Source organism: Chelmon rostratus, chromosome 15 (assembly GCF_017976325.1).
Source record: "Chelmon rostratus isolate fCheRos1 chromosome 15, fCheRos1.pri, whole genome shotgun sequence".
NCBI lineage: Eukaryota > Metazoa > Chordata > Actinopteri > Chaetodontiformes > Chaetodontidae > Chelmon > Chelmon rostratus.
Genome location: NC_055672.1, coordinates 12,183,400 through 12,196,652, shown reverse-complemented (window position 1 = coordinate 12,196,652; position 13,253 = coordinate 12,183,400). Strand labels below are relative to the sequence as shown.

At 41.1% G+C, this 13,253-nt stretch overlaps 1 protein-coding gene across 1 annotated transcript; it reads left to right on the top strand.

The window, feature by feature from the left end:
* The first annotated feature begins 7,213 nt into the window (after positions 1-7,213).
* LOC121618725 (peptidase M20 domain-containing protein 2-like) lies at positions 7,214-12,094 on the top strand. Its single transcript, XM_041954291.1, has 7 exons — positions 7,214-7,649; positions 8,533-8,681; positions 8,805-8,947; positions 10,166-10,320; positions 10,657-10,783; positions 10,924-11,031; positions 11,201-12,094. Exons 1-7 carry the CDS (start codon positions 7,245-7,247, stop codon positions 11,338-11,340), a joined length of 1,227 nt encoding a protein of 408 aa, XP_041810225.1. The 5' UTR covers positions 7,214-7,244; the 3' UTR covers positions 11,341-12,094.
* Positions 12,095-13,253: the final 1,159 nt, after the last annotated feature.

Below are 13,253 nucleotides of genomic sequence, written 5' to 3'. Positions count from 1 at the left end.
GCACCCTGCTGCTGCGATGTCTGCTTGCATACATCATAAGTCATGCATCACTCCGTCTCGGTGTGACAACCAGTGGCTCAAGCTAAAATATCCATGCTGCTTGAAATATTGACTAAAATGCATGTGTCATGTGCTCGTATCAAACCAAACAGAGCTTTTATATGTGGATGCAATCACATATCACTTTTGTTTGACCCCCTCCAATGAAAAACAAACGTGTTGGAAAGTTTATTTCTCGCATGTTTTATCCGTTGACTGTGTCCAAACAGACCTGCAGTGTTAATGCTAATGCGAGAAAACTTTAGCCTGCTAAGCTACATGATGATTCATGTCAGATGCTAGCAGGACATTTTATATGGCTTCAACAAAGAAAGTTACGGCAAACGTTCCAGTTTGTCAGACGGTTACAACTGAATTAGATGATGGTGATGTTCATTACAATAATTCTGAGAGAAAACTTCACGACTTTGGGTTCTTCATTTTCTGAATTCGTTTCCAGGTCGTATGCGTATGGTTGATTTACTGCTGTATTACCAGCTGTCATTGTGTAGTGTACAGTTGAAGCTTCAGGCGAGCTGCAGAGGGGTAGGTGGAGATAGAGGCGTGGACTATTTAAATCTGTGCATACTAAAACAAAAAGGTTCAGTCACATTTAAGCCATTTAAGTTTTTTTTCATGGAAAACCCTTTTAAATATGCACCTTTGATGAACAGAGATGAGATTTTAGAGGTCAAATCAATACCAGGAAATGAACTTTAAACCACTGTTCATTTTTAAAAATCCCAATTTCTTTGTGGAAGCAGAACACAAGGCCAAAAACATGTAATAATGGGAAATTAAACACATGCTCGCAGGGCAAATCCCCGAATAAGACAATGAAGTGACACATGGCTGCCTCCCTTCGATGTCACTTAATTGGTGCACAATGGAGAGTGTCAGCGTCACCGGCGGGGCGTAAAGTAAGCTGACAGACAGGCCGTGTCAGGAGGCAGTCTTAGTGTCAGCTTGCTGAGTCCTGTTCAACATGTCTCCTCCTGTGACTGACAACCGCCCCCAATTAACCTACAACTCAAATACAGACAGAAAACACATACATGTACACCTGCTCTCTCTCTCTCTCTCTCTCTCTCTCTCACACACACACACACACACACACACACACACACACACACACTTGCTGTGTGTGACAGCTGTGGAGCTTTGTATTTATTCATTCAGCGCTAATTGACCTTGTTTTTACGGGGCCAGATCCCAGTTGAAGGGAAAGCATTGTTTGCTTGCCACATGTGTACAATCATCCAAGTAGCCACAGGCAATAAGTAGAAAAGAAATAAATAAAATACCCTCCAGTCTGGCTAAATATGCTACCGTTCTCTTTTTTACAGTCACCAACACTTCATAAAATACAATTTTTGAGATCACATTTCTACAATGTCATTAAAGTCATTCCAACCTCATCCACGTGTTTCGCGAAGTTTCTCTTCAAACACCTCTCTTACTTTAGTGGTTTTTACAGCAACCATTGTTTTTGATCTGGCCAACCCTAGATTCATGTTAGTCCTCTTGTTTACAATTATTAACAGTTATTATTACTGTTTTTTTTTCCAAACCTGCTTCTAAGTGACCAATTACAATTATTCAATACTTAATACTTGAAAACCTAGTCAACATAGTAAACATATTAGCGTAGCATCAACATAGTCTTATCATTGTGATAATACTGGCATGTGTTGTAGCAATGGTTTCCATATTCGATTTTTTTCTCTTTTTTTGCGCCAATGTGTGATTTATCATACACCTATTACCTTCCAATATTGCTTTTTCTGTCCTCATACATAATGGTATTCTACTGTGACATATACATATTTATTACTGTGCAATAGCATTAATGCTGTAGTCACTTTATCCACCATGTGCAATCTGTGTAAAGTGAAATGAAATTCTACAGCATCTTTGGCAGTATATTTTTATGGGAACTTTTCTTATAGTTCTTTGCGGCAATATACTTTTTTTTTTTTTTACATATTTAAAATGTACATTTATATATAGTGAGCTTTCATTTTGTATTTCTGTATTTCTGTTGCTATTTTTTGCCATTACCTGCTGCCTGTAATACCTGAATTTTCCCAGGTGGGGATTAATAAATCTTATCTTGTCTTATCGTATTTCATGCTGACAACATGTGCTTCAAAGTACAGCTGTGTGTATGCACATCGCCACTAGCATAGCTCTAGACTCTTAGTCCTGTAAAATAAAATAAATACATTGTATGTCCCTCTTAGCCAGGATAATCCACAGACCTGGTTGACCACGTGCAAAAACTGAAATGCCTTTGAAGGGCTCCTCAGTTACCATTTACCGAACAGCAGGTTGGCTAGCTGCTTACTGGTATGTCTATAGGGTGAAATATGTGATGTGATCAGTCACCAGTAAAAATGTTGCTGGAAGTGACTGGATCTCAAAAAACCTGAGATTAGAATCTTTACAAATGACACGCTGTGTGATTTTGAGCACCAGCGGACCCACACTGGAACAGAACATTGGTTCTTCTCCCTCTCCTCCTGGGGCTCAGCGGTCCACCTCTGCTGGCATAGTGTATATGTCAGTTGCAGCTCCTCACAGTGTTTCTGAAGGAGGTTCTTCTGCTCCAGCTCCTTCTCCAGCTCACACTGAAGGGTCTCAGTCTGCTGTCTCACTGTGGTGAGATCAGCTTCATATCTTTGGCTCATCTTCTGGTGTGAAACCTTGGTCCTGACCAGGTTGTCTTGGAGAAGCCTGTTCTTGTCTCTCTCCTCTTGGAGTTTGGCTGCTGACCTCTGCTGGCTGAGAGTATACGCCACGTGCAGCTCCTCACAGTGTAAGACTCCTCTGCTCGAGCTCCTTCTCAAGCTCACACTGAAGGGTCTCAGCCTGCTGTCTGACACTGTTGTCAGTGTTCACACTCAGGCTGACCTCTTGGTGTGAAGCCCTGATTCTCTCCAGTTCTTCTCAGAGAGCCTGGTTCTTCTTCTTCTCCACCTGAAGCTCAGCTGCTAATTTCTCCTCTTGACTATGTGAGCCACCTGCAGCTCCTCATAATCTACTTGGAGGTCTCGCTTCTTCTTCCTCTTGGCAGTTTCTCTCGCCTGAGTGGCAATCTTTGCGTGTCAGGAGTTTCTGGGTTGCTGTACTTTATCCGCCTCTCCAGCTCTTTGTTTCTTTTCCCCTGTTGATGTACATTTCTTTCAGGGTTTTCTGTCTCTGCCACTCACTTGCGGTCCTGTCTAGCTCTTTGGTAAGAGCCGTTGTCGCACTTGCCTCGCTGGAACTGTTGGCCATCTCTGCGTCCAACTGCTGATTGAATTTGGGAATATCTTCGAGATGACGGCGGCGCCCCCTCTCTGGGCCCTGCCTGCGCCCGCCGCTCTCTCCTCGCCTCTTTGTCTCCTGCTCGCCATCAGTCTCAAATTAATGCTGTTGTGTGTAGTTGAAGTTTGCCTCTGATGAACAGATGTTGTCTGTATCAGTGTATCATCCCAGTAATATAATTACAATTGACATTTCATGTAAGGCGTTACCAGATGATATCAAGAGTTGAGCTGCTAAAAACAATGTCGTCCCGTTTATAACATTCAGCGGAGGGGACAAGAACCCGAAGACTTTGTTCAATGAAGCAGGAGCGAAGAAACGTAGCAGACACCTCACTCATAGTTAAAACTATAAACCAGCACAAAGGTGACACACACGTTACAAACACGACTGTCCAAACACTTATGTGATCCGACTAGTTTGCAAAATTTAGATGAATGAGTTTAGAAGACGACACTTGTAAATGCGCTGTGTGATAAATTTGAGCGGTGTTTATTTGTCGATAGACGAGCGGCTGCTCAGGAATTCCTAACAGTCATAGACTAAAGGGGCAATCTAGTTAAAATATGGAGCATTTTCCGTACATTACTTTTCATTTGTTTGGAGAGGATAAAACACTTGATGTGTGGCTGGAGAATGGCATGTCCCCAGCAAAAAAGACAAGAAAAGTAAAGGACAACGCTGGATCGCCGGAGGAGTGACATTAAGGCACAAGCGACTTGAGGACAGAGAGATTGACCAGATTGAAAGATTGAAATACACCAAGAAAAACACAGCACATTTGACATGATTAGGCTGAATAACTGTAAAGAAATAAGTTATCCTGCCTGCCAGCCTGCGCACAGTGAGAGACAGGCCAGCAAGCTATTGCTGTTCCTCCATAGGAACCTGCTCACTATACATCATCCCTTACTTATTCAATGCATTTCATTGTGCATCAACGTCGCGTTTGTGCATGCATTGTAGACAAAATAGATTTGAAGTGTAAAGAAATGAACCAGGACATGTGTTTGATCACCAAACTAGAAATATGTTTGCATTAAATGAATTTACTGTGTTCATGTTCATGAAACGATTCATTCTTGTTTGTTGTACATGAATAAAAAAAAAATCTGATGAATTAACTTCAATCATGTCACTCCCATGAGAATGAGGTCTCTCCGGATAATTGTCAAGGTTTTCTTCCTAAAAGCTTTTTCCTATTCACTCTCTGAACTGTTCAAGGTAAAACATGAAACGCAGCAGAATACTGATTTCTTTTCACTGCAGATGTAATGAATGCTGAACCCTGTGCAAGAGGAGCCTTTTACCAAAGCGTGTCACTCTGGGTCCCTCTTGTGTGCAGACAGACAGATCGGTGAAGGCTTTTAGTCCCAGCTTCCATTTACTGTCATTCAGTACAGATCAACACAAAAGCCTGAAAGAAGCCATGGGATTCATCTTGTCAAGGCACATCACAGTGGAGAAGCATCATTCTGATATATGCATGTGACTAACATGCAAAAACGTGCGTTAGTTTGTGTGGGATTATGTTTCTGGAGCTTTGTGACGTTATGAACAAACACCCACATATTGTTCCAGATTGTAATTGAGCAGCAGCTAATATTTAAATGCAGTTAGATGGAAGCTGTGTTAAATGCTGCTTGTTCAAACAGAGAAAGAGAAAACGAAGAGTGCGATTCTGGCCAACAGATGGCGATGCAGCTTCAAAGAGGCTCATTTAGAGTCTAACAGGAGGTTATTTCTGCATATATTTTCACAATATGGCATTAACGAGGAGGCAAGCAGTGTTGCATGAATATTTATGAAAGCACAGGCCAACATATTTTCTGTATAAGTCACAAAATGTAAAGAAAAATATTGCTTTGATATTGATATTGATATTGCTTATCAGCCAGTAAAAGATTAGAGCAGCCATCAGAGTGATCTTCAGAAGAGAAGGTCATTTTGTAATGCTTATTCCATTTATTACCCAAAGGAGGGTTCAGATGGATTGAATGAATATTTGGTTGCTTACAAGTCAAGGAACTCCCTTTCAAAATGGAAGCAAAAGAAATACCACATATTCAGGGTTGTTGTAAGACTTTCATTTTCTACACTTTAAACCGTTTTTATGGCTTCAACAAGAACAACGTGGGGTACATTAACACATAACTTACACATTTTTTTGTGCGCTTTCTCACATTTTAAGAAGAATGAAAGGAGCCGTAGCCAAACAGGGCTACAAATTCACCAAACATTACACGATTCATCATGGCTAAGTGTGTTCCTCAAGTAATTCCTTGTACAGTGGTGAAATGTGTGTGTGTCCTGCAGAGGACGTGAGTTTGGGAATGAGGTGTGAACGTGGTAACTGCGGCTGCTGAGACCACCGAATGCTGAGCAACACATTCAAAGCTGTGACGCTGTAAACTCCCCTTAAAACTCCTGTGGATTACAGGTCACATGCACTCAGATTATTAGTTTGCTACAACAACTATGCAGCCTTGCTATAATGTTCGGTCTGTTGTTGAGCTTTCCCTCGCTGATATAAATGAGGTGGACAAAATAATAGAAACACCTGTCAGAATAACACAATACATTTCAACAACAACAACACGAACCTTCATGGTGTTAGTACATTTAGTGAAGTACTCTACTGGGATCTAAGTTTGTGGTACTTGCTCTTTAGTTTAGTATTTCTATTCTATGCAACTTTATACTTCTGCTCCACTACATCTCAGAAGCAAATATTGCACTTTTTATTCCACTACATTTGTCTGATAGCTTTAGTTACCTTTCAGGTTACAATTTTTCATACCCTTCCTGTTGAGTGAAAACCATGTATCTCCACAGGGTGTGAATTTAAGTTTTCCTGATAAACTGAAGTGTTCCTTCATGGGCTGAGAAAATTCTCCTGGGTCTCAAGCTAAATATGCTATTTAAATACACTCTTTTATGCATTCTATGTAATGTATTTTTCCACTTTATTTTATTACTATTATTCAGTGGTTTTATTTTCCATCTTTTGTCATGTATTTTCTTTATTTTCATCCTTATTCTATAATATTTTTACCGTTTTTACCAAGTGGATTTTATTCTCCATCTTATTTTGCATTAATTTTCTACCCCTGTTTTTATGTTCATTTTATGTCTTTTTTTTACGTGAAGCACTTGGTGCATGTGATTTCTTCGTTGTGAAGCACTTTGTTACACACTGAAAGGTGCTATACAAATAAAGTTTATTATGATGATTATCATATTACTATTATTATCTTAGATTAGCTGGAAAATGCATTATCATGAAGCTGAAAACAGGGCTGAGTCACCTTTTTAGAGATTTTTGGCTCTCACAGGACAGCGACGCCACAAACATATGATGAGCTTACAGATTATAACGCATTTCTGGAATTTAAACTACCCAACAGTATATGAAGTAGTTCAAATTAATGCAAACAACTACAGCACTAAAATACAAACATATTAGAACAGAAATATCATATATAAAAGGAAAACAATGACAAGGACCATTTTAATGCACAATGAGCACTTTACATTTGATACTTTAAGCATTTTGTTCATGATATTGACAAACTTTTACAAAAGGAAGGTTTTGAATGCAGTATTTTCACAGTGTGGTGTTAGTACTTTGACATATTTAAGTAAAGAATCTCAGTACTTCTTCCACCACTGTGTGTAGGTAGGATTTATTCCAGGACTGTAGTATTAGACTGCATTACTTTCAGTTAAGTGTGGGAAGTTTTACTGCCCACTGACATCAGAACTTGGCAGCACAACGGTAAAACTACTTCCGGCTAAAAGCGGCGGCTCCGCCCACTTCCTGCGTGTTCTGATTGGTTGAAATTTGACAACAATATGACTGATATGACTCTCAGTAGATCCTGGCACAGCAACACATGCCCATGGATTTAGGACAGCAGATGAAAGACGCCCTCCAGCGGCGTATAGACGCGCGTAAAGACGAGCTGCACAGTTTGAGTCGGGACATCTGGAGCCGACCAGAACTCGCCGGAAACGAAACGTTCGCGCACAACCGGCTGGTCCGCTTCTTCTCTGAGGACCGGACATGGACGGTCCAGAGTCACTACAAACTGCCGACCGCGTTCCGGGCCACCTGGGGTCCGGTCGGTGGCGGGGAGGGGGATCCGGGGCTGAACGTGGCCTTCCTGTGCGAGTACGACGCGCTCCCAGGTATTGGGCACGCGTGCGGCCACAACCTGATCGCTGAGGTGGGCGCTGCCGCCGCCGTGGGGCTCAAAGCTGCGTTAGAAAACCAGACTGACCTCCCTGTCCCAGTGAAGGTAACAGGGGCCTGTCGGCTTACTGATTTACTCATGAACAAGTTAACAATCACGAGTTAATAATCACTCAATCAACTCATAAAAATCTCCATAAATCCTTCAGCCAGCTCCTCTGATGACTCTGACCCCTTTTCAAAACATGTCAGTCAGTTTCTTCAATTGTTTCTTTATAGCCTAGAAAATCAGAGAAACTAATGTTACTATATTTATATATACTTTCATGTATTATTGTCAAAGTAATGTCACAATCCCAGAATTTTAAACTCTAGAATCAGAATCAGCTTTTTTGGACAGGTATGTGTGCACATACAAGCAATCGGACTCTAGTTTAAACACTGCACTCAATGCACTTGGATAGAAAAAAGGACATTCGGGCAACAAAGACCAAAAAAAGACGGAAAAATATACAAAATAAACAATAAAAACAAAGACTGATGTGGCAATAAACAATATATAGTGAAGAAAAATCCATGTCCAATCCAGAAAGTATTACAGATGCTGCAAAACCTGTTTTATTCCTGTTAATACCTGTTTTTTTTTTTTTTTAAAAAAAAACCCAAGCTTTTCCTGGAGCCTTCAGTTGCATCTTCCTCAGTTGTCATGGAGATGGTCGAGGTATGGTAACTTGACATACAGTCCAATATGGGAGAGAGACATTCATTTAAACATGGCCACCTCTCGGTACGATCAGAGCATCTTTTAAGGAAGTCTGTAATGTTGAAAGCCCTGAAAAAGCTAGTAAGTGGACCTTGAGTTACAACCACTGTTTCCAAGGTCAAGATTTAACTTTCATCTTCAAGCCAAACACAGTTCACTTATTTCAGAATGACTGACACACAAGAGCTCACTGTCAAATGACCAAAAGTAACACTTTTTACACCAGATAACTGTTCTGGGAACGCCTGCAGAGGAGGATATCGGAGGAAAGATTGACCTGATCCAGGCCGGGGCGTTCGCTGACGTCGACCTCGTCTTCATGGCTCACCCAGCTCAGCAAGATGCCTCATTCCTGTCCACTGTTGCAATCCTTGAGCAAGTTCCTGTTAAGAGCATAATATGTGGATGTGTTTCCTCTCTGCTTTCTCCCTCATAACGAACCCACTAACCTCTACTTACTGCTAATAGCCTGTAACCTGCTGTGTTGCCAATTCTCAGGGTGTCAGTGAAGTACCATGGGAAGGCTTCTCATGCTTCTGCATACCCTTGGGAGGGAGTGAACGCCCTGGATGCTGCTGTGCTGGCCTATAACAACCTCTCTGTGCTCAGACAGCAAATCAAACCAGAGTGGAGGATTCACGGTGAGGACCAGGCATAAAGGTGGCCCTGAAATCTGATTGGCCACATAAAGTGCCACCCCATTTTGGTTAAGTATGATTGGTCTTCCCAGGGAGAGGCGGGACTTTAGTTTGAAGCAAGCAAGCATTTTCATTTTTGGTATGTAGCCTACTTTTGGAGGTGCTGTGTCTTTTTTTGGACTTAAAGAAAAAAGGTCAGAAGCTTCGTATTATACATGTTGTGCTGGGATTGGTCAGTCTGTTTAACTCTTAAATTAAATTTTAAACAGGAATGTAAGAAAATTAAAGATAATGTAATTTCAGTAATTTAGGTAGATATGAGAAATGATACATTTAATATCTGAAGGCTTTGAACTGTTGGTCGGACAAAACAAGCAAAGCACTCATGAGCAGCGCTCAGAAATACATGTCCATCAAACATGAAACATGTTTGCCTACCCTTGTCAGGAACAGGAACTTTTTGGGAAAAATTCTAAATTTATTTAAGAGATTGAGTGTTAAAGTCAAACACAGGTTGACCTTTAAGATTTTTTTAGGTGTATTCAGGGTTAGGCCCTGTGGTGGAGTTCAGGTGCTGACCGTGAACCACAACACTCCTGCTGGGAGTCCAGCTGAGGACCCCTCTCCTGTCAACCCTATGTCAGTGCCCACATGTGTACCGAGACAGAAAGAGATTGCTGTGTTTTGAAAAATGTTCTGAAAAGATTGTTGGAAAATTATGTTTGTGTTCAGGGTCACTTATATTTCACTAAGACTAATGGTATTTTTATTGGATTCCTCAAGACGGGATGACGTTAATGTTCTTTTGTATACTTAGCAGACGAGTGAACTGTATATAAAAGGAGACCAGATTAACCTCAGATGTCACCCTGAAGAAGGCAAGACAGCTGAACATGTTCATAAAGCACAAATAAAGTGTAATGTAGTGAATAACGCATGAAGTGCTGCAGAGGAGTCGTGCAATGTGTTTTCATTTTGATGGACTTTAAGCAAAGCGCAGACTGGTCTGCACCTTGCTCTGTGTGTGTGTGTGTGTGTGTGTGTGTGTGTGTGTGTGTGTGTGTGTGTGTGTGTGTGTGTGTGTGCCTGTGCCTTTTAAATGTAGAAGCTTTCTAATTTAAAACAGAAACAGCACACAATGTTGGCATTTAAACCCATACACGTTATGACTGCATCCCTTCTCATCCTCCACTGTGCACGTTGTGTTCTTCTCCACGCCAGGCATCATCAAACATGGAGGGGTGAAGCCCAATATTATCCCAGCCTACACTGAGTTACAGTTTGACATCCGCACGCCGCTGGTTCAGGATCTTTGCATCCTGAAGGCCAAAGCCGAGGCTTGCTTCAGGGCGGCTGCTGTTGCCACCGGCTGCAGAGTAAGCTCACCTAGAAATGTTGTCTTCTAGCTGCTTCCCTCCAGGCTGGACACACATTATATCCCTGATGCTGAAGTTGACGGTGCTCTTATGTAACATTGCCCTGTTTAACATATTCCTGTAATTATGCTTTGAGTGCTGCACTGTTACATCATTCACTGTTGTCTTCAGGCTGCTTTTCTCCTACGTCTGCACTTGGCTCAGGTTTAACTCACATTGCGGCGCATGTATGGAGTCTCATACTATTAATATATGAGAAGAATCTCTTTCTGTGTGGTGGTCTTACATTTTTGTACCTCATGTTTTATGAATGGGGGTGTACCTGCGTTTCCTCAGGTGGAGATCACTTACCCGAGCCATGACTACCATAACATTCTGCCTAATGCTACACTGGCGAGCCTGTATGAAAATAATGGAAAAGCCTTGGGGATTGAGTTTCCAGAGCAGCCGGCCAACTTCTCTGGTAGGTGAAAATAAACATTTCATAGAAACTGACATTATTATTTCAGTTTTTGCCTGGTTTGTGCAAAAGAAATGCAGCAGATCTCACTGCAATGAAACATCAAAGAATGCTTATCAGTGATTTTTTTAATGATCTGGCAGGTTCCACAGACTTTGGCAACGTATCATTCGTCGTCCCTGGTATCCATCCTTTCTTCTACATATGCACCGACGCGTTGAACCACACTGAGGAATACACCGCAGCAGCAGGTAAGGCAGCACGCGTCTGCTGGGAAAAGATGCTGTTTCATCTCACGAAACTGCATTGCATCAGGCGATCAGACAATCTCAGCCGATTTCCAGGTCACTTGGTTTGCCTGTTAAGTTTCTATTTACTCGATGCTTCATTTTTCCTCCTCTGCTCTTCTTCCTGCGCCAGGAGCTGAAAAGGCCCAGTTGTTCACCCTGAGGACAGCCAAAGCTCTGGCTATGACAGCTGTGGATGTAGTGTGCTGCCCTGCTCTGCTGAGGCAAGTGAGAGAGGACTTCAGGCTGGCCAAACTCAAACAGGAGAAATGACTGGACGGCAGCGATGCAGCCGTCACAGCGCTGTCAAAACAATGACTTTAATAACAGTAGTAAAATAATTAGGTATTTTAATGGGTCGTTTAATGGCTAATTTCACATCTGGTCAATGGACAGCAGTTAAAAATTTGCCTTTTGACTTTACTCTGACACCTTTACATTATGTTGATCGATGTTTATTACTTTAAATGAAGCCATATAAAACAATAAGTATATTAACGGACATTTTATAGGGTTAGAGTTAGACAGGGTTGACGATAGAAACTACAGCTCAGTGTAGTGCTTCATTTTTATGACAACAAATCCTCTGAATATCTCCACTGTCGTTGTCTTAGCTGGACAAACTCCGACATGGGCGCACCAACATGGGTACCTGTTCTTTTCGTTTGTCTGGCTCCAGGAACTGGAATAAGTTAACTCTGCACATTAGAAATTTGGTTTAGGCATGAATGTTCCCTGCGGTTGATGTGGTGATCTTTTAACTTTTCCTGGTCAAAATGTTATTTTTGTTCTTGTGAATTGATGTCCTCCCTCTTGTAATGGCAAAACTGAACTTAACTAGATCTGATTGGCCGCGTAAATTACCACCCCATTTTAAAAAGTATGATTGGCTGTCTTCCCAGTGAGAGGCGGGACTTTAGTACGAAGCAAGAAAGCATTGTCGTCTCTGGTATGTAGCCTACTTTTGGAGGCGCTGTGTCTTTTTGAGGACCTAATGAATAAAGTGCAGAAGCTTTATATTATATATGCTGGGATTGGTCTGTTTATCTTTTAAATGAGATTTTAAGCAGGAATGTAAGAAAATGTAAGATAACATAATTTCAGTAATTCAGACAGATATGGGAAATGGTAAATTAATGCTCTTCTTGTGCATGTGTGTGTTTGTGTGTGTGTGTGTCAAATATATCCTTGACAGAAACTTAATGAGCAACTATATTGATAATTGATGAATTGTTTAATTTTTCAAGCAAAAGTGCCGACTTCTGTGGTTCCAGGTTGTGTGTGTGTGTGTTTGCTGCTATGTCATGTCATGCAAACAGAAGACATCGCCGCGGGCAATTAACGCTTGTTCCTAAATAACTCATGAGCAGTGCTCAAAAATGAATGTCCTGTAACTAAATAATCCTACTAACAATATTAATACAAAAAGCAGTTTCCACTCTTGACCATATTTCCAACATGACGTGATCAGAAAGAGGTATCGCTCTGAGTTCCCATTAGCCTGTTCACTCATTTGGATTTCTGGCCATGCTTTCACCAGCACGCTGTATGACTGAAGACCCAGGCTTCCCTCGAGAGGTCACAGATGTGGAAAAGTCAGGTTGTGGACATCTCTTTGATGCTTCTGATCCTTTCATGTCTTTCTGCTGGAATGATGCCTTTGTTCATGTTTTTTGAATGGTGAAGGTGCACTAAGTTTGAATTGTCACCACACAAAAGGTGTGGTGACAATGTGTATATATATATATATATATATATATATATATATATATATCCCTTAATGCTACAGACACAGTTTATATGATTTGGTATGAATGTTCATCAGCAATCAGACCTGTGCCAGAGAGAGAAGAGAGACCCTGCAGCTGGTCGCGATCCAATGTCTAATAACTGTGAAAGCTTATCCTCAAGCAGTGTTTAAATATACTGTATCAGAGGGCAGGAAAATAGGATAGAATTTGGGACCAAGACTTAAGAGGCTGTACCAGAAAAATGTCGCCAAATGCTTCAACTGACATCAAGTGTCTGTTGTTTGTGGTTTTAGTTCTTTTTAATTGACGTCTGCAGAAGCAATATTAAGAAAAAAAAAAAACATTATTATTCAGCCATGCATCTCAATCCGTTTCCATTTGTACAAACTAAGTATATTACATGGAGATTTAAAATGTACAGTATTGTGATTGTGT